At 50.7% G+C, this 20,802-nt stretch overlaps 6 protein-coding genes across 6 annotated transcripts; 2 read left to right on the top strand and 4 right to left on the bottom strand.

Moving 5' to 3' along the window:
• Positions 1–1,953: 1,953 nt before the first annotated feature.
• Positions 1,954–3,228, bottom strand: B0I36DRAFT_340722 (uncharacterized protein). Its single transcript, XM_046155966.1, has one exon. The coding sequence runs from the start codon at positions 3,145–3,147 to the stop codon at positions 1,969–1,971; it is 1,179 nt and encodes a 392-aa protein (XP_046004617.1). The 5' UTR covers positions 3,148–3,228; the 3' UTR covers positions 1,954–1,968.
• A 772-nt stretch (positions 3,229–4,000) lies between these two features.
• Positions 4,001–5,029, top strand: B0I36DRAFT_256787 (uncharacterized protein; the record flags this gene model as incomplete). Its single annotated transcript, XM_046150964.1, has 3 exons — positions 4,001–4,237; positions 4,271–4,389; positions 4,489–5,029. Coding segments are annotated over 3 exons (897 nt in total), but the record flags the coding sequence as incomplete, so codon positions are not given.
• Positions 5,030–8,464: 3,435 nt separating this feature from the next.
• On the bottom strand, positions 8,465–9,791 carry B0I36DRAFT_340721 (uncharacterized protein). The gene is made up of 4 exons (XM_046155965.1): positions 9,744–9,791; positions 9,347–9,634; positions 9,153–9,283; positions 8,465–9,072 (listed from the first exon to the last, which is right to left on the bottom strand). The coding sequence occupies exons 1-4, from the start codon at positions 9,772–9,774 to the stop codon at positions 8,521–8,523; spliced, it is 1,002 nt and encodes a 333-aa protein (XP_046004615.1). The 5' UTR covers positions 9,775–9,791; the 3' UTR covers positions 8,465–8,520.
• Positions 9,792–12,715: 2,924 nt separating this feature from the next.
• B0I36DRAFT_256698 (putative hemolysin-III channel protein Izh2) lies at positions 12,716–13,769 on the top strand (the record flags this gene model as incomplete). The annotated part of the gene is made up of 5 exons (XM_046150957.1): positions 12,716–12,834; positions 12,883–13,055; positions 13,104–13,285; positions 13,344–13,580; positions 13,635–13,769. 5 exons carry the CDS (start codon positions 12,716–12,718, stop codon positions 13,767–13,769), a joined length of 846 nt encoding a protein of 281 aa, XP_046004614.1.
• A 311-nt stretch (positions 13,770–14,080) lies between these two features.
• On the bottom strand, positions 14,081–16,907 carry B0I36DRAFT_356316 (uncharacterized protein; the record flags this gene model as incomplete). Its single annotated transcript, XM_046157603.1, is given in 5 exon segments — positions 14,081–14,534; positions 14,619–15,543; positions 15,837–16,079; positions 16,095–16,393; positions 16,882–16,907. 5 exon segments carry the CDS (start codon positions 16,905–16,907, stop codon positions 14,081–14,083), a joined length of 1,947 nt encoding a protein of 648 aa, XP_046004613.1.
• A 1,542-nt stretch (positions 16,908–18,449) lies between these two features.
• On the bottom strand, positions 18,450–20,743 carry B0I36DRAFT_356315 (P-loop containing nucleoside triphosphate hydrolase protein; the record flags this gene model as incomplete). Its single annotated transcript, XM_046157602.1, has 3 exons — positions 18,450–18,514; positions 18,550–19,366; positions 19,505–20,743. 3 exons carry the CDS (start codon positions 20,741–20,743, stop codon positions 18,450–18,452), a joined length of 2,121 nt encoding a protein of 706 aa, XP_046004612.1.
• Between the last annotated feature and the right edge of the window lie 59 nt (positions 20,744–20,802).

Genomic DNA, 20,802 nt, shown 5'->3' with positions numbered 1-20,802 from the left:
TCTACATATACAGCCCTGTGACGGCTGCTCGGGCCTGGATGCACGCGTCGATGATGACGGTGGTCTGGACGATACACATGATAGACCATCACTATTCAAGCCAGTTCCTGTTCCGGCAGGTGTGGCGCATTGAGTGAGACGACGAAGGATTCACGTGCAAGGTGTCAAGAGGAGTGATAGACAACGGCTCGGATGAAGGCCTCCTCGAACATACTTGTCCCTGCGGGTTGAACATGCTTTCCCAGATCGCTGTGAAGGACTCTGGCTATGAATTCTGCTAGCAGAAGACTCGACTATTGCGGTTCAAAAGAACCTCTCACACATTAAGGACGATGCCGGCGAAAGACGCATGATAGACTCAAGCAAAGATGACCATATATAGACGGGGGCGTAAAAATACTTGGACTGAAGCACGACTCTATACGTCCGACCACTAAAAGTCAGCAGAAGGAGAATCGTCGTTCGTAAAATGTACCAATCTTATTCCGCGAACACCATTATTCCACGCACTACGATTCGTATTACGTGAAGCCACGTAGATCATGAAAAATAAGGCATTGCACAATTATCGTTTGTTTTTTGGCGAATTCTTTATTATTACGCGAGATCAGTAATTATGATCTCATCGCTCACTTTACAGCCTAGTACATGAATACTTAAGCCCATTGGTGTCTCTAATCATTGACTGCGACAAAGGTACAATAAGAACCAGGTTCAGTTTCCACATTTTACGCCTCAGTGATTTCTAAAATAAGTCACTGTGGAGCACACTCACAGTGCACACTTTTGGCTTTCTGGTGTGGGGAGATGACAAGCTAGAAACATCAACCCCACTTCTATGACTCATAGCCATGACCAGACACCAGACATTGGATATCCTAGAATCCCCCAGCATTGCCACCCTATCTGATTTCTTCCTCTTTCGCCACTTCAGGAGCACACCAGGCTCAATATGGCTCCTCGACTAACCCGATCTCAGCATGACCAGATCTCATACATGATCCATAAAGGGTTCGACAACGAAGCCATTCTTGACGTCGTACCTTGCACTAGTCGATCCCTCCGTAGAATACGATCGACGTTCGCGCAGTTTGGAACGACAATTGCACCCGTGAACCGAACCGGTCCAGATCCCAAGATTACTCCTTCAATGAGTGATATACTTATTCACCGACTCAGTAAAGAAACTGACATGACGCAGCGTGAGATGGTCAAATTTATTCATGAAGAGTTCGACGAGGAGGTGTCTGTAACCACAATCGCTCGAACTCTTAAGAAGTGTAAAACGACATTCAAGGTCAAAAGGCGTGTAGCCCAGCAACAGGTGCCCGATCTACAGCACTTCTATTTCTACCGATTGAAAATGCAAGGATGCCGTTCCTACCATTATGTTTTTATTGATGAATGTGGCTTTGACAGGCCAGGTATGTATCGCAAGAAAGGATGGGCGCCAAAGGGCATCACACCAGTAGAAAAGGCTCGGTTCGAACGCGGACCGCGGGTACAGCTCATTGCAGCATATACACAGAGAGGCATCAAGCTATGCCGCTTCTTCAGCGGATCCATGGACAGACTTCTTTTCGAGGATTTTATTGAGCAATTGCTTTGCCACTGCAGCAGATGGCCCGAACCGGAGACTGTGCTTATCATGGATAACGTTGGATTTCACTACTCAGAAAGGGTACAGCAGATGGCGGCAGAGGCTGGCGTTCTATTAGACTTTACCCCGCCATACACCCCGCGCACTGATCCAATCGAAGAGTTCTTCGGAGAAGTCAAGACACACATGAAAGCACAACGCAAGAATTATCCGAACTTGATCCGGAGAGATTTTGAAATCTACACGAAGTCTTGCGTCAGGGCGGTGGGTTGCCGACGCGAAAGTGCTGAGGGCCATTTTCGCAACGCCGGGTATCACGTGGAACATCCTCCGGAGTAGTCTCTATCATCACTCAAATCTTCGAAGCTTCACTCTGTGTTGATTGCGTCTACCCAAATCATAATCTTGTGCACAAACTGCTCCGCTATCCCTGGCATGATTCCGTTCTCTTTGAATATCCCAGCACCGATGGTCTTGTTGTTGTGCAGCCATTCCAAATCATAGCCCAGCTTCAGCGCTGTTGCAGCAGTGGCCTGATAGGCCTCCTTCCAATCATCGTTAGTGGTCTTTTCACTTAGCCAATCGCTGAACGATTGGATGGCCTCATTTGGGGGCATGGGCAGGTTTAGGCGATATGGCGGGACGTCGGCATTGCCATCCCGGCAGTTGGTGCTGCAAGGATCAAGTTCCACTGCAGTAGCTCTCCGCTTCTTGCGTTGCATTGCTTCTTCAGCCCGTGCGATGGCCTGCTCGCGAATTCTATAGGGCACATCCGCATGCGTCTTCAGCGCCATGCCTTCTACAGCGTGATCGATGAGCTGGTCTAGAATCTTGTCGTCCAGCTTATAATGTTTTCCGTTCTGAATCCAACAATAAAACCCGACGTTTGTACACGAGGAGCTGGTGCAAGAGAAGAGCTGATACACTTCTTGCCAGACGGCACCTGCGCCCGTACCGGCTGCCTGTTGCCCTGCAACAAGTTTATTCAATGCAGCGGTGTGCTTTTTCGTGGCACCGCGGCCTACCTTCTCGGTCACGACCTTGAGGCACTCATAGATTGCAAGGAATTCAATTCTGAGCTTGTGCTTCGGGTCACTCCACGACCGAAGCTTATCCTCAATATCTGTCCAGTCGATGTCGGATCCACTAAAGGGTGGTGGTTTGAATGGGGGTTCGCCTCGTCTGGAAGTAGATACGGTGATGATCGTCTCTCGATGTTCGTATTCGGGCTCGGGCAACTTTTCGTTGGCTTTGTTGGCAAGCTTGAAGCGCAAGGTTTCCCCCCAGCAGAGATCCGGGGCAACTTTAATATTATCTATAGTTTCATCTGCAATCTTCATTAGTCTCCCCTTACGCAGTCGCATCTTGAAGTCAACGGTGTAGCAAAGCGTAGATGGGATGGGGCGGTCGACGCCTGACTCAAGCCCGGCCTCATTGCTGCCTTGTGATCTTCCTGGCACTTCCAGACGAACGCTAGGTGTGCTGAAGCCAAAGACGAGGTCATCGTGGCTGTCAAGTAGAGGGCTATCGGGATTCATAGCTGCCATGAATCCTTCAGGGGGCCAAAAAGGTGACTCGGAGAGGGAGAGAGGAAAAGCGAGAGAAGAGAGGTAAAGGGATGTGGGTGGGTGGCGGGCGCCAAACGGGGAGTGTGACCTGCGGCTCGAATAGCGGAGGCTTGAGAAAGTGGGGATAGAATGGAGCCATTACCTTGGAACATTCTAGAAGATCCCAAAATAGATACTTACAGTCAGGGAGAAATGATCAAATGCGCTGTTGAGCGCTGGCCTGGTGTTCCAATATGATATCTATTCACGAAGACTTTGTCGCTGCGCTCATGTGCTTTAGAGAGAGACGGACCCCGACAATTTATATATTCCGGACTTGTTTGGAGCCATTACAGGCGATGAGAGAATTCAGTGACCCCACAAAACAACGAGTCACATGAAATGCCTCCATTTTGTTTGCTCTTTTAATGCTGCATGCGGAAAATGCTGACGTGTGCAGGTCTTCACACTGTGTTCCACCTGCTTAGAAACCTTCCCCACAAATAAGATAGGCTGATAACGTGGAAGCTGAACCTGGTTCTTATTGTATGAAGCAAAAGCACTACAAGAAGTTTATGGCTTCTGGGCCGTCCCGGAAACTACTAGCATGCTCCATTACGGGTCTTCTGTCGTTCATCGCTTGCGTTCTTTCTCGGAACTTGCTTTATGGATCCCTGGCACATTTTCTTATTTCGCTCGTTACTCTAATACCTCTAACAAGCACTTTCCAGCACCTACTTAGAGAGCTTGTCTGGAAACTTCAAAAAGCTAATCATGAGTTCCTGAGTCTGTTACTGAATGGAGTTCTGGGGTTAGTGTTTCCCATCGTTTGTATCGCAAATATACTAAAGAGACTTCTAGAAACTCAATTGATCTCTCCTTTGCGACTATTGCAGTACTGAAGGGGAAGCCTTTAGTAGCACAAAACGCACTCGTGGGAGTGCTTCTAGGGAACCTCCTCGTTATCATGGGCATGTGCTTCATAAGCGGAGGTTTCCACCACTCGTACCAAGAATATTCCTCCACAATGGCACGTCTTAATTCTCAGATGCTCGTAGTCAGCTTAATGAGTATTATCGTTCCTACTATAGTAGGTTGGCAAGGTGAGACTGCCCTGATTAAGACTAGAAATCGCACATCTAGGAAACTAGCTGACACTCAATTAGATAATATACGAGAGCCTGCTAACATATCTCACGCTGTAGCCTGGGTCCTGATTGCACAGTTCGTCCTATACATCTTGTGGTCCTTCCAAGTACACAAAACTTCCAGTGTCCCTGTCTCTGATACTTTTCAAGAAGCAGTGATGTTCCCGGCCCATGTGCTGTTAGCTATTGGGAGCTCTTCCCTCCCGATCAAGTACGAGGGCCTGGGACAGTGGCGTAATCAACAGAAGGAGAAAAACGCGCATATGTCTCGTTTGCCATATTCAGTTTCTATCGCTGGAATAGTTCTGAGCTATTCCGCAGCCGTCGCGTCGTCCTATTTTCTTATAGAGGGTTTAGCCGCTCGTGAGCTACAAACGATCTCTATCGATTTCCTTGAGTTGATTGTCATACCACTGGCGCTGGGAATCATCGACCAGGTAACGATCATCACTAAGACAAAGAATCAGGATATTAGCTGGCTTATCGATACGGCAGTGGTATCAAGCATTAGGGTTTCGCTCTTCGCGTTCCCCATTGCGGTACTTACCGGCGTTCTGATTTCATCGACCTCCGTGCTAGCCTTTGATACTTTCCAAGCAATCATGCTTGCCATTGCGGTCTTACTAGTCAACTACGTGTTGCACTCTGGCAAGGCATTCTGGATCGAGGGGTCAATGCTCATATCTGCATATGTTCTAACCGCGATCGTTCTATGGCACTATCCTATTCACTAGGTGCTTGTTGTCGCGTACTTCCACAAAGATGGAGTACTCAAGATGAGAGATTGGTCTCTCAATTGTCACAGAGGCCTCTGCGCCCCAGCCGCCGATACGCTGGCACACTCGTGGCGGAAGGAGGTGGGGGGGGCAGTATCTCTTGTACAAAACGATAGGGAGTAGCATCCCAAATGGTCACATCGTACAACCACCCAGACCGCTAGGAGGTGAGATTCGCAATATATATGTATAAAGCGGCAGGCAAATAAACGATGTTCTAGTGTAAAGCACTCTCGCAGTCACTCTCAGTGCATGACATTCTAGGTGTCGCCCTGAGCAGAGATTCCACGTACTATATCCCTCGGTCAGTGATATCCTGAGGCTAGCGAAAGACTGCGACACTCAGCGGCGGTGGAAATGATCGCAAGACTAGTTCGATAACATATTGTACAATGCTGCCTTCCATGTACGAGGTCCAATGCTGAGTGCAGGTTGGCCTGCTCGTTGTAGTGGATGGGTTGCATGGGATATAGTATATAGTGATGAAAATTATCGTACATTTTTACCCGAGAAAAACGCGTTAGTAGACAGCGCAGTGAGGAAATGACGGAAGGTGGTATGTTAGGGCAGGGGCAGTCTAGTCAGGGGCCTGGTATTCCAGGACAGTACTTCATAAGCCAGAATTTCGTGATCTTTTCCATAGACACCCAGATACACACCACCAATGCAAGCAGGTTTCGCCACATCTTCAGTTTTGCAACTTGACATCCAGAACAGTGCTGCATTCGCTTGACAATGCCCTGATCAGGCAATCCCTCATATGTGCAGCGACACCCCTTGCATGCTGTCGTTGCTGGCTCCCCCATCAAAACCATCGCTATCTCTACATCTGGGAATTGCCTCACTTAGGTGTCCCGCCTAAGTGAGCCTCGCTAGTAATACCACCGAAATTGGCAGGCGATGAACTCACCTTAGTCATTGGGTGGTTGTCCTTTCCGTGACCGAAGGGAGTCTCACCTTGCCCCTGCTCAGTGTCTCATTTGGTTCAGGATTACCTGGGCATTGTTAAGTTAAGTTAACTTAGTTATAATTTTTCGAACTTGCTATAATGGAATATCCATCTTTTAGACAGTTCGACATAACGGGATGAAACAAATATACAGAAGAAAACCACGCAGTGGTCTAAGTTGAGCAATCTGGGGGATCACCGAAGACGGATCAGAGACCCTATGAAACCTATCTGGGAAATCCAGGACTGGGGTCGATCACCTCTATGGCTACTAGAACACTGCAAGGTCGGGGCTCCGGTGGGAATTACTCAGTGTCCGGACATATGCAACTGATCTACAAGCTGTGACTCAACTGTAGATAAGCATTGGAGTAGCTATACAGTAGGCCGCCAAGGGTAACGTCGGTCACCAGGATCTATTATGCGACGATTAGTCTCCCCCCTTCCCAAACCCCCTGGTGCTATGAAAGATGGTCATTTCTCATGGAGATCTTGGCGTCATCAATTGGTCATAATAAGAAGCACTGTACCTTCCATCATTGAAGCAATTTGTCATGCCTTACTTAAGGTCTTCGACTATAAGTTCGGCCTCGTTGCCCGCGAGAAAATGTACTCAATACTCATTAAGATCAGTCATGGCCCCGTCTACTGTCCAAAACATTCCAAGCTATGTCAATCAGCGCGACTCGGTGTATAATGAAAATTTTGAGGCCAAACGTTTGCGGGATGGTATGGTACGAATCACGTTTAAGTCGGATAAGACCATTCCCAAAAAGGAGTCATACATTAGAGCTATCAAGTTTTCGGATGATCGTAACGGCCTTTCCTATATTGAAGGCAAGACCCAGTATGTGCACAATAAAGACCAGCCTGGCGTGCCTATGAAATTCCCTACTCGGAGTATCTCTTTTCGACAGTACACGTCTATGAAGAAATTCAGACTGGGAAGCTTTAAGAGTCGTTCACATGGTACCTTCCTCAGACGAATCATTCGACTCCGAGGCTTAAAGGCGCAATGGAGGCGGGCTAGGCTGTGGCCACTTGCAAAATAATGAGTCCACACATAAACCACATTTTGTAGTGTATTTCTCAAAAGCATCATATTGCTGCGTGTTTTCACTCCGGGCGATGGGAACCGCTTGTTCCAGACACGCCTCAAATTTAGGCTCAATGAAGATCAGGTCAACGGGAATTCCAGATGCCAGGGTGTCGCAAGTTTGGAGAGCAACATGTTGAGGATGGGGAGGAGTACGGCAGCACATTATTGTACGCAAGAGCTAGCTGTAGCACGTAGTAGGTAGTCAAATAGATAATCAGAAGACCTCGAAAAATCGCGCATCCTACTACGAAGAAACAAAATAGAGGAAAACTGTTTATGCTATCCTTTCACGGGGAGAAATCAGTCATGCAAGTCGCGGACGTTGTGATATGTACGACGTCCGTCATCCATCATTCTACTATCGGGATCACCTGGTGGAGCTGCTGGCTTTCGGCGGGAATCGTTGTTGCGGTCACCGTTTTCACCTTTCCTTCCCTCTGCATTATCACTTTGTAAATGCTCCTGCCGGCGACGATGCCGACGATGACATCGACGTTGTTAGTCCCACTGGCGGTTGGGCTAGGTAGGAAGCCAGACGGTATGCCTGCGCCAATCCGACGAGGTTTCTGCGCGTGCAAACATGTTGCGCAGTTGGAATAATGCGGTCGCCATACGATAGGCCCTAATCGAGTAATGGTGCAATAAGCGACGTGCCCTTTATTTCACACGAAGCTCTCATAGCTCGGCCGCGACTGGGCCTGTCCAGGTTCAAGTCGCCAACTCTGACACAATTCTGGACGCAGAAAACAGGTAGGAAGGTTGTTCTATACTATGGCCTGGCTACATCGCTAAGAAGAAGCACTAGAGACTTTCGACCAGGAGGACCGATGGCTGGGCTGCGGTCTCCGCGACCTCGAACTGCCTTGCATGACGGGTCAATGCTTCCGAGGGTTACGCGGCTTTAGCGTCTACCACGTGGCCTGGCGGCCATGCCCACTTGCACATGTCTTCGTCGCACTGGACGCGGCGGCGAGGTCAGCCTAGCCTGGCAGGCACCTGTTCGAACCTCCACTTCCGAAATAACAAACTCAATGGATATCTTGTCTGCTGGCAAGCAAACAACTTCGCAACCCATGGAGTTGATTAATGCTCTAAGCTAGCATAACCTACGTGGAAGTAAGAACAACGTCGTGGTGTGCATGGTTGACACTGCATACATGTGAGACCCTGCAAATTAACTCGATTACGGGGTGAAATCAGACAGGAGTTAGGTCTGGGATCATTAACTACGCATGCTACGAAGCGTCTCTAGGTAGACTAAGACGGTTGGCTTCCTTCTTGCCCGACAAGTTGGCGAACCTGCGAGATCTCATCTACCGATCGTCTGGTCCACAGACCTTTACGGCCTTGTCGTCTATGCCTCCAGCAAAACTCCGCAAACAGATGCGAGAGTTTCCTGGTTTAGTGGATTTGCTGGCCACAAACAAGGCAATCCAGAGGCTCTGTCCACTCCTTGAGTCCACCGGTCACTTCTTCCCGCAGATCAGTAATCTCGACAACTGGCGGACTGACGTTATCTCTAATGATGGCGGAGAAATAACCGTCGTATGATTTCGCCTTCTGGGCATCCGGCTTGCGGCCGCGGCCTCTCTTTCTCGGTTCTGGCGCCTGACCCGTGCTCTCCGCCTGGATAATGGGAAGCACTTTTGCGACATCAGCCATCTCGGCGGTGTTTGGCTCCCCGGGCTTCACATCAACAGAGGGTTCGGCCGTTGGTACTGCTCCGAACTCGCTGGGTGACGGGCACACGCGGCCAGTCTCATTATCTTGCTCGTCCTTGACGGGCGCCGGCTGGTGAGGTTTGTCGGTTCCGAGGCGGGCGAAAGTGCGCAGTAGAGCTTTGTGGACCAGGCAATCGTCGTGCAGCCACTTGCGGCACTTCCCGTTAGTGCAGCAAATGAGCTTCTTGTCGGGGTTTTCAGGACAGTTACAGTAGCACCGTCCTTCAGCGGACTAATTCCAATATACGAGTTAGCATAGTCTCGACGGCACGGATAATTCCCAGAGTCCAGGGCGAAATGTGGATGGCATACCGAGAGGTCCATGGTTCGCACGTCAAAGGCTTGGCGCCAGTACAGAGCTGGTTGTACTTCATCTTCATTTGTCTCATCCCACTGATGAACAGTTGCGCTCGCCGTGACAGCGACCACGTTGATGACGTCCACTAACGAAGGCGATGTCAGTAGTCCATTCACGTACCCCATTTGTGCACGCGGGATGACTGAACTGTGATTAGAGGCGATGAGCTCGTTATTGCCATGATACGGCTGTCTGCCCTTGATGGCCCGCTTTCCATCTGTCGTGCCTGCCGGCAGCTCGTCAGGCCAGTACATCCAGTAGACGCGCGCATACACGTGATGCTCGTCCGCGGCGCGAATTTCGAGAATCCTTGCGACCCAGTCGTCATCCGACTTCTTTCTAGGTTGGCGGGACTCGCCGGGGTTCTTCTGGCGCTCAATACTGTTGTCATTTGCGACGAAGACGAAGCCTTCGCTGTGGTACTTGACACCATTTACTACGCATCACTATGTCAGTATGGAGGCACGCATTGCTGAAAGACGATGTACTGTAGCAGACATCATTGGGCAGATGGAGACAAAGACGGGTGGTGTGGGGGCAGGTACAAACGAAGCTGTTATATCTGGCCATTTCCATCCACTCGGCAAACGGAGGACCTGGTAGTGGCGGTCCATGGTGTTATCCTTGGCATTGAACTTGCCGATTGGAGAGAATGGCGAGACCTGGAGATGGATTTTCGGCGGAGGCGCGGGCCGATCCTCTGAGCCGCCACAGCCGTGCTTTGTATTCTTCTTCTCATTGGGATCCGGATGTATGACAGTGAAGGGGCACTCGGCTATGTTGTCGGTGGAATCTTCCTGCCGAGGCCGCTTGCGAGTGGTGGCCATTGCTACAGAATCGTATGTTGTTCGAACCTTGAAGATTGGCGTGCTCCTTTGGCAAGAGCGTTACCTGGTTGCTATGTCGATATTTGCGTGTGGGATGCAAGCCACGTGTCCGGGACGTGTGGACGGATGAGCAGTAGCCGACGATGGAGTTCCAATGGTTGAAGCTCAGCGCGATCTTTCGTAAGAGAAAATAGAGCAAGTAGGCCCAGGCAGCAGCGGAAAGGCTGCGACAAAGCGCCTCGTTGGAGTTGCGCGCAGCGTTGGAGGACAAGGTTGGAAGTGCTATGCGGATGGCGCAGCAGGAGCTACTACAAGATCGGCAGCCAGAGAACTATGCTGGCGGGGCACACGCGGCAAGGGATCCTATCTTTATCAAGCGGCAAAAAGAAGGGATGCTGCCCACGATGATGTGAGACGTGCAGCAGGCAAAGAGGATGGATGTCGGCTGCTTTGCGCGGCGCAGGCGAGGAAAAGCTCGCAGAGGTGTGTGGGCTGGGAATGGGCGGGAGATGCGGCCCGAGGTACTGACTGACGCGCAGGCGCCGATGCGCGCACGGCTTGGAACAGGAGCAAATTCGAGCTGATTGTGAGGGAGCGACGAGAGCGCAGACGTTGTTGCGATTTGACAGGCGCCATGATTGAGACGGAGCGGCGCGCGGCGGTGAGGCCCGCGTGCAGCGGCGACCCAGCGATCCAGGGTGTGGGCCGCCGACCGGCGCACCGCGTGGAATCACCTCGTGCTTGGGCAGGCAGGCAGACAGCGCCTTCTAGCAATTTGACAAGCCGCAGCTCGTCGACAATGGACTGGCCACTGTCCTCGCTCTCTGCAGGCACCAACCAGCGCAACACCACCTCCAAAATCGTGGTGGCGGAGGAATCCTGCCCGACCATCTCTGCTTTGCGTGTGTGCCCCGTCATACGGGCCACCACTACAACGACCTACAGCCAGATTCTCAATCAAGGCACCACCAAATGCAGTCGACCATGCCGAGTGTTATACTCACGCTCCAATCCCTCTGGAGTCAAAGTGACGCCGGGCTCATGGCCGATTGTCCGGCCCCGCTCCGCGTCCTTCGGTCGCCATTTTGGCCTCTAAGTGGGCCTCTCAGTCTCGACCACCCTCTACTGTCCGGCCCCCCAGCCCCGCCCTTACATGCGTGGTAACTTGGCCCGCTGCTGGCGATTCTACGAACCACTACCGCGAGCGCTGCCTTGCCTGCCAACACTGCAGTCGCACCTTGCTGCCCTGCGGTCTACTATGGTATTGTATCGGCTGTCCATGCCCATTATTCTCGGGGCTGTTTCCAAACGAGGTCTCTCGCGTACAGTTTTATAAGGAACCTTGACGTGGCATCGCAGTTCGAGCCCCCCGCGCCTCACTTTCACTCTCCTCTGCCCTCACCTGCCCTGGGCTGGTAATATGACGCGTACATCGCGCTTCCCGCTAATTATCTGTCAGTTGCTTTCCCCTCCCGTGAGAGTCTTCCAAAAGTTGCGCGAGAAGGCGGACGCGAACCTGCCGTCACGGTTGGAGATTTCATTTCATTAAATACTCCAGTCGTTCCGGAGCAATTGGCGGGCCAGGGCATTAGCCCAGTCTTGGGCCGTAACGTTATCGTTGTCCGAAATCAGAAGAGTACACTTCGGCGGAGCGCACCTTACAACTTGTCGTGAGCATGCAGCTGTAATGGTTGAAACAGGCCTTTCCTGTCAATTGTCGGGGTTCTATGATGGCTCCGGACGTGGAGAACCACACCTCGTCCACAATTGCGGGCTCGTCATATCTCTTGAGCACCTACGGTGGCATCCTCCTCATCTTGGACCGCACGCAGTCCATTTAGGTCATACGGCACGTAGTTGCACGCGCTGGTCAGCCGGCGATCACCGCGGCTGTGTAAGTGAATTTGGTCAACGATGCGCTGCGTATGATGCACCACAACACCCAGCAAGGTGTACCACGGCATAATAGTACGAAGGCAGGGCATAGCCCACATAAGGCAAGCAATTGCGAGGAACAAGGGCATATTGTTATGACGACGACGTGGTTGGCCTAAATAGATCTCTTTCCCCCAGCCCGTGACGTGCGGCCGGCCAGGTTGGGCAGCAGGAGCCGCCAGCCCGCTGGGGCCTGGCCTCAGAGCGACATCAATATGGCTCGTACCTGACTCGGGCATGGACACAATCCGGCCCTGGGGAGGATCGACATGTCTCAGACCTGCCACCAGGCCGCCAGTCTACCGCGCGCCTTCCTCCCCAGGCCGTGCCTGCCTCTCAACGCGAAGTTTCGTGGGCACAGGTGGGTTTCCAATCACCTATCACGTGCAGCCTCACTCTTCCTCGTCTCTTCAAGGCGCCTCGCGTAGCGAGTGGGTAGATCAACCTATACATCATATCCCCACTAGATGCCACCATCGCCTAAAAGAGAACGCCGTTTGATAGCCCAGGTGCCTGGCTCTTGAGTATGGCCGAAGTCCGGAGTGGAATCATATAGTGGATAACACGAAAAATGCTTGTCGTACTCTATGGAAGGGACAAACAACCAGGTTAATCATGACAAACAATGATTGCTCCACTAACAGGTATAAAAGGTGAATCTGTAGCTCCAAGTCGTTACGTTCGCCATACTTGCTCGCCCTACTCTTGCTTACGATGCCGCAACGATTAAGACTTTGCCCGCTGACATACTGATAATGTCACCTGTTGGGAAAGCAAACCGTATACAGGACCATCTGTCGTCCAAAAGCCTCATGTTATACCATGCGATTCCATCATGGCAACAGGATAATGATTTCATACTATCTGGATATCGGTACGTGCGCTTGAAAGCTGGGTTAATGCATGGCTGATTTTGTTGCAGGCCAATCTCCGGGTCTTTGTACAGGTCACTACGCAGCGTTCTGTATCTGCATAACGAGACTGTGAACATCGTTTCACATATGTCTGGCTGTATCGCATTCACCATAATTCCTTTCTTTCTTCATCATATGCATCATCCTACGGTATCGCGTTACTGCTTCGGAGTGGCCTTTTGTTTCTTATGCTCCGCCATGTAAGCCCGTTGCTCGATTTCTCCAGAAGATTATTGTATTGACGTTGAGAACATATTCCACTCCTTGTCCAATCATAGTCGCAGTTGGGCCCAGTCCTGTAATCGACTTGATTATTTAGGCATCGTGGTCCTTGTCTGGAGTGCTAATGCACCCGTGGTTCATTACGGACTGGCCGGCCTCCCGGACCTGCAGAGGTTCTACAGCTCGACTGTATGTTATTCTTACCCGCAGTTCCTATGAGCGCCTCTGACTACTGTTTGTTTTTAAGAATCTCATTACGGCTGTAATAACTTTGGGGCTCATCTTTGGCCATGGCTTTGGCTTTTCTGCCTTCAGAAAATGGCGTGTACTTGTCTATAGCACATCCGGCTTGGGGTCGCTCGCATCGCTGTTGCATGGCCTTCAAATCAAGGGCTGGGCCGTTCTGGGAAATCATATATCCCTTGGGTGGCTGGCTTGTACGATGTTGCTTAATCTCATCGCCGCAGCTGTCTATGCCTCGAGGGTATGTCGCCTACGATTCCTTACCTGTGACCAAAAATTAACATCCTAGTTGCAGATCCCCGAGAGATGGTTTCCATATAGGTTCGACCTTATCGGAGCCAGCCATCAGATTTTCCATGTCTTAGTTTTAATAGCCACGTTCACACACCTAGCAGGCCTTCTTACAACTTCCCAATATACTATCAGGTAATCGCCTCATAACCTAGCACAACATCGCAGCTATATCAAGTGCTACTCCCACCCGGTCGACTCGCATATGTACCACAGATAGTTGGCGCAATTATGTATGGGATACTATTATGAAACATCTTGAGAATAATAGAGTAGCTGCACACAACACATCGTGATACCCGAGCTTAAACCTACTGCACACCACACAGTGGTAACTTCTTGCGTATCTCTACTATCGCGAAAGAACCGACTTATGAAATAACGCCAAACTGACTAATTCACCCCTCAACGCAGCATCGTCTGTGAACGGTAATAGATAAAACAGAACTGTTACTTCCTTCTCTTTTTCCATCGCTCCTCTGACTGATTGCCTGCCGTCTGGGTACGCTTGGAACTTCCACCCCTTGCCGCATACTTCTCACTCCATGTGGTTAGTGCATCCTGAGCGAATATTGTGTCCTCATGCTCCGCACCCAACAGCTGCTGGCGGACTGCCAGGCACTTCCGCATCAGATCCAAAGCTTCGGTATAATCACCCGATTTCTGCCTCAAAAAGGCCAAATCGTCCATACTCTGTGCCGTGAGGAGATGACTCTCTCCAAACATTTCCTTGGACCTCCTCATTACGGCCCTTTGTTGATTTTCTGCCTTTTCAAACTCCTCCAGCCCGTCATATGCACAAGCCAGATTCAATTTGGCTTGAAGGAGCCTAGATTGATTGTTGCCGGGATTTGTTTCGTGGTACTTTACTACATTGATGTAGATTTTTTCCGCATCGGCCCATCTTTTCCAGTGTAGGTATGTTGTTCCAATTTCTGCCATACAGTCGACGGTAAGACTGTGCCCGCGGCCGAATGTCTTCTCGTACCTAGCGAGCGCTTTCTTGAGAAGCGCTACTGCTGCACTGAGCTTCTTTTTCCCTTGCTTTCGATATGTTGTGGCCAGCTCGATTTGAAAGATCAGCATGTCAGGATGATTACGAGGGATCCTGAATTGCACTGATCTTTTTATGGCATTTTTAAACACCTCCACAGCATCCGGTAGTTTGCCGCACTCCCGAAGTAGCATACCCTTATTCGAATAAGAGCCGACCACGTCAGTAGGGTGGGCTCCTTCGGGCCCTTCGCACTCTTCCCGGACGTGGACGATATGTTGTATCAGCTCTAGGCCGGCCTCTGGTTCTCCCAAGCACGAATGCATGAACGCCCGGTCTTCACCAATGGTTAGGGCCAGGGGATGTTTCGAAATGGAGTGCTCCTTGCACATGGTCCACAGATCAGAGAATATCGTTTCCGCTTCCTCGTCGAGGCCTTGGTCACGCAGGATTCTGCCAACATACTGTTTGCTCTCCAAACACAGTTCGTGTATCGGTGGGTACACCTGTAGCGCGGCGTTGTGTGACTTTGTTGCCAGTGGAAGGGCCTCATCGAGCCAGACTTGTTCCCTGGCATATCGACTGCAACGACAAAGCACTAATGCCCACCCTGTGAGTAACGTATTATCCGTCGGGCGGTGTTCGGCCATGATTTTGACAAGAGGGTATAGGTGATGGCACGTATCCCAGTGCTCGTAGTACGCTTCTGGGAACATGTCACTCATCCAAGATATGAATCGCCGAATGAAGTTCCCAGAGCCTCCATCAGTCTCCAGCAAGTATCGTACAGCCAGTTGCACGGTTTTCGGCACCGTGGGAACGTCTGGCTTGCCTGCGGCAACAAGAGCTGAACGACAGAGATGTTTCTCCGCAGAAGATGGTATTTGCTTAACGTGCTCCTTAACGTGCTCCCGGTGGGCTAGGATGAAGTCTGAGGCGCTGCGGTCCCGTTGTGTATTACAGCTTTGCCATTCAAAGAGAGCAAGTCTCGATGCCTTGTTTTGTTCCAGTTCGTGTAGGTATGTACGGACGGATAGCCCGCGCAGGGTCAATCAACCGGCGAAGTGTCTCCGAGCTCGCACAGTAGCCTCTGCGCCATATCGCGGGCTGCCTTCCCTTACCGTATGATACACCAGGAAAAAATCATAGGAATGACTCAGTTGCTGTTCTAAACGTCCTCTAATTCCCAATATTCCTCTCCATCTAGTTTACTTCTATGTTTCTTAAAGCCACCCACTTCTACAGGATGGCGTTCCCAACGAGGACTATAGTAGCGACCTGCTTCGTCCAGTCCCTTTGGCGCTTCGATTTCCGTAGTATAGAAAGAATTAATCTGGCAAATGACTTCGTAGACCGTTGCGTTAGGAGGAAGCTCAATGACAGCTTTACCCCCATTGTCGAGATCATCTACATGTAATTTTGCTCCATTCTCGAACAAAACAGCATCAGGGTTCACTAGAGAGTTCCTACCATTACTGTCAATATACGCGTTCCACGCCCAACTCCCATTGCTCCAGGTCCACTCCATGCTGCGCAGCTTAGAGGGTTTGTAGGTTACGCGGGTATCGATGTTGTTGAAGAAGTTATACACGTAGTCGTAACCGAGCCTAGAGGGTTTGTAGGTTACGCGGGTATCGATGTTGTTGGAGAATTTGTTCACGTAGTCGTAACCGAGCTTTTCAATAGGAACGAGTTGATCTATAGGCTTCTTCCACATTTGACAACGAACAAACAGCAAGGGACTCCTTGAAGACTTGAAGTCTTGTTGGCTTATATAGGCGATAAGGCAGACCAAAAACTGCTGATATATCCACCCATCCCGTTGAAAGTCACTAATGAGTTCATCCTGCAGTCCTTTAGCTTTCCAACTCTCGGTTGCTTTCGCCAAGGACCACCCCGGTTCCCAAAACCATTCACTGTCGACCTGACTTATCCTTTGTGAATCTTTGGTCGTTTCGGGATTTTTAAGTGTTGTGACCTCAGTGGTGAGAATTTGTATTCCTGCATCTCGATATTTTTGTTGCTGATTCTCTATCCGTTCAAGTTCTTCCTCGAAGTCTCTTTCCACTTTACTGAATCTGTTTTGCACAATCGCATCATAATAGCGCTGGAATCTGGACGCTTCGGGTTGACGCCCTGCCCACTCTTTCTGCCGCTGCAGCCAATTCCATGGCGTATCGCGTTTTTCTGCATAATCAGGACATCGGGACTGGATGACCCATCTGTCTATTGCCATGGAGATTGTATACCATGTTACCTTACGTCACTAGCAGCGTCGCGCATTGTGCAAGTAGGCGTGCTTTGACATCCTTTGCTATTCCTAGCATTCTCTAGCTTGTCAAGTTTGGCAGTAAATCTCCCCTTCGTAGCCTTCTTTTCTCTCTCGCTATTCGCAGTGGTCGTAGCTCTTTCAATCTTGGTACTACGTCTGGACCTCGCAACTGGCTCTCCCTCTACAGCATTCATCACTTTCGTAGCGCCGCCCTGGAATTGAGTCCGAGTCCCTTTCTGGGAACGTGTTTGACTTCTAGTTGATACCATTGTTCTGATGTGTCAAGTGTGTGCTCTGGATGGATTTTAAATATTGCACGACGATGAAGGATGAATGATTGATGTAATCAGTCTTGAGACTGTTTGTCAGGATTGAACATCAATATTGAATCGTCAACGCATCCTATACTACCCGATTCAAGAGATGCGTTGTCGGCCTGGCAATGCGAACTCAATAAACAGGTAAGCGAATGCAAGGCCTGTATATTCGACCGTTGTGACTCCAACTGTTCTCCGATGGAGGTAGCTTGCGGTCTTGCCCAATGGTTAATTGGAGTACGTCTTGCAGTCATTCTCAGACATCTGATTAATCGTTCCGGTTGCGTAATGGCTATTAACCTAGGGCCGTTCTTTGCCTTCGGCGAAAAGGCGTGAAACGGTTCGGTATACTGAATTCTATGGCTCTCACTGATCGTTCTGCCTGCACTTTGGCGCGCCTCTCGGCGCTCAGAAGCCAGCGTAGGACACCTGCAAGTTCGTGCCTTAGGTGGTAGACTCAGACTTCCAAGAGCGGCAGGATTGCGCTGCCATGAATGAAGCATTTTACTTTGCATACAAAAGGCTAGACAACTATCGGGACCTCATAGTTACCGGCTTTGAGTTCCATCGAAAGCGACTCTCGCTACAGATGAGTAATGAGGGTGGAAGAGCAAGGGACCGGAATCACTTTTGTAGAAGGTATTCTTTACCGATTCTCACAGGTAGTTCCGAAAGTGATAGAATTCTGGGCACCTATCTTGTGCTGCTGTAATCGCTCTGACACCGGGGCGCTGTATCTCGAAAACCCCGACATCGGAAACGGCCAAGAAGTATAAGCTCCGGCTCCTGTGCAGTAGTTTTATATGCTGTCCGAAGTGTAATTGTAAGCGTAGCGACCATAAAGCCAAGGGACTCCTTTCCCTTAGCTGTCACTCTTACACATTCAGTCGGCCGGGTTCTGCCTGGCTAATATGAAAATAACCTCTCTTATCGTCGAAGAATGGTTGTCTATGGTAGAAGGATCATTTCTCTTCTGTCAATTTTATTCGCTTCGGCCTGCCTCCTGCATGATGTGCTCTTTTCCTCTGCGCCCGCTGGCGACCTGCTTCCAATAGCTCACGGTACCACCCAGGCAAAACGTTCCGAGCCCAAGTCGTGTCTTCTTTTCTCGAGCCTGGTTGCATGGAGCGGACTGTGACAGAGCCTTGTAGGAGGATGATGGCGCTAGTCTTATGGCCCATGCAATTCTCTGTGATGGCCAAATCCTCCATACTATCCCCGATGAGATCACTGATTTTAAAGTTCTGCTTGGACGTTTCCATCACAGAGACCTGTAATCTTCTTGCATCTTCCCACATGTCCTGTAAATAGTATGCACTGGCGAGGTTTAACTTACTCCTGAGGGTGTCAGCGTGTGATTTGCCGAGTCTGGACTGGCGAAGCTGAGCTACTTCGACGCCCAGCTCTTCCGCCTTTGCGCACTCCTTCAAGTGTAAGTATGTTGTTACCAGGTTTGCCTTACAATTAAGGGTGAGAGAATGATTTCTGCCGAGTGTTATAGTGCATACTGAAAGCAGTTTTGAAAACTCCCCTTCTGCTGCCTGGAATTTTCCTTGGTCTCGATACACAGTGGCCAGCTCGCACTTGATTGCTAGGATGTCTGGATGGTTTTGGTCGAGAGAACTCTCTCTAGCTTGTTGCAGAATGCTCAGGTACAGCTGCTCAGCGCCCTCTAGATCGTTGCGTAATCGGAGGAGTGTGGCCTGATTCGCATCACAGCCAATGATGTCCGCGGGATGGGCATTTGCAGGCCCACCGTATTTGTTCCGATCCGCCCGGACCTGGTCGATCCGCATTACTGCCTCGTCCAGTCTCCCAAGAGACTCCAAGTTCATCGCGTGGTCCTCGCGAATGCTCAGCAACATAGGATCATCGGGGCCGAGATGCGCACTGCATGTTTTCAGTACTTCAGAGAATGTATCATCAGCCGCCTCGTAATGGCCCAGGTTGCGTAGGGCTCTGCCGAGATAGTGTTTGCTCTCCAAAACTAGGTAGTCTTCCGGTTTGTGCATCTTCATCGCTTTAAGAGACTGGTTGGCGAACTCCATAGCTTGGTCGGGATAGCCCATTTCTAGCTGGTACAGGCTGGCGTAACATAGCACCTGTGCCTGCTTTCTAAGCAGTTCAGCATCCGTCAGGCGATGTCGGGCCACCTCTTGAACATGTGGGTTAAGGCGTCTGCACGTGTCTCGGTTCTCATAGCGCCCCACTGGGAAATTCCGACTCATCCAGCATATGAACTGCGATAGGAAGTACTCAAAATGTCTGTTGTTCCTCAGCCAGTCTCTTACTGCCAGCTGCACGAGTTGGTGCATTGAGAACACCCCGGGATCCCCCTCAGCGATGAAGCCCGCGTCAAGCAGATCCTGCACGGCCCCCTCGGGGGCGTCGGTGGAGCGTTGATTGTCTCCATCTCCCAGTGGCGATGGCTCGATCGTTTGGAGGTGGCTCTGGTGGCCCTGGGAAGACTCGGGCACCGCGCTCTCGTCGGCTCCGCCCCTTTGAGACTCAGCAAGCAATTTTGGAATGTGATCGCGATCGAAGAACGACATGAAACAGAGCAGAGAAGCTGCTGGCGTTGTGGCCTTGCGGCTCGGCTCGAGGAACTCGACGACGGGTCTCCAACAGGCCTTGATATAGTCGGAGGCACTACAGTCTCGTCGGAACTGATAACTTCCTTCTTGGAAAAAAGCTCCTAGAGACGTTTTTTTGCGTTTCAGCTCTTGCTCGTACGCGTTGACTGAGATGGGTTGGGGGCGTCGGCGTATGTACGCTGCCGCCTGCAGGATTGCGAGTGGATTGTACTCCAGTGTTTTGACCAACTCCATATAATCCTGCTTGCTCTGCTGATTTTGGTCGCCGAGTTTTTTCAGCAGCAGTTTCGCAGCCGCGCCTGCCCTCATTGCCCTCACGGGCACAATGTCGCTGGATCTGATGCCTAGAGCCATTGCAGTATCCTTATCTCTTGTCGTGACCAAGATTGAACCGTGGGACACATTTGAGAGGAGGTGCACAAAATCCCTCCGCTGAGCGCCGCTGTCATCGCCTGGTGTATTGGGATCGCCGTCGCTACAACTGAGAACGTCGGCGCTGGACACACCATCTAGAACCAAGAACCAGGGACCACTCGACGGGTCGAGAAGCCATTGTGCGACGCGTTCCAGGTCAGTTGTGCCATGATCTGTAATGTGAAGCAACTCAGCGATGGACCTGACGTCTCCCAGGAAACGTTCACGCGTCTCCGCGCCTATCCAAAACACCAAAGGTAGTCTGAACACCTCATTCGCTTGGCAACAGTGCTCAATAGCCAGTTGCGACTTCCCCACGCCGGCAGGTCCCACAAGCGCAACACGGTAGCCAGACTTGGATTTGGCGCGTTTCAGTATTGGAACTACTGCTGATCCTCCCCGCGGAGGGATGAAGTCGGAGTCGGGTTTGAAGGGAGGCAGCGGACGGTCAACGATGAGCTCGTTGCGGTCGGCAATCAGCGGACCATCGAGACGCGGTCTACGCCAGAAGAGAAAGGCCATAGTAAAGTACGTCAGCTCCTTGAGTGCTATGTATTATCGCACAGACCACCCCGATATCT

Source organism: Microdochium trichocladiopsis, assembly GCF_020744255.1.
Source record: "Microdochium trichocladiopsis strain MPI-CAGE-CH-0230 chromosome Unknown B0I36scaffold_15, whole genome shotgun sequence".
In the NCBI taxonomy this organism is placed as follows: domain Eukaryota; kingdom Fungi; phylum Ascomycota; class Sordariomycetes; order Xylariales; family Microdochiaceae; genus Microdochium; species Microdochium trichocladiopsis.
This window is presented reverse-complemented; position numbering and strand designations above follow the sequence as displayed.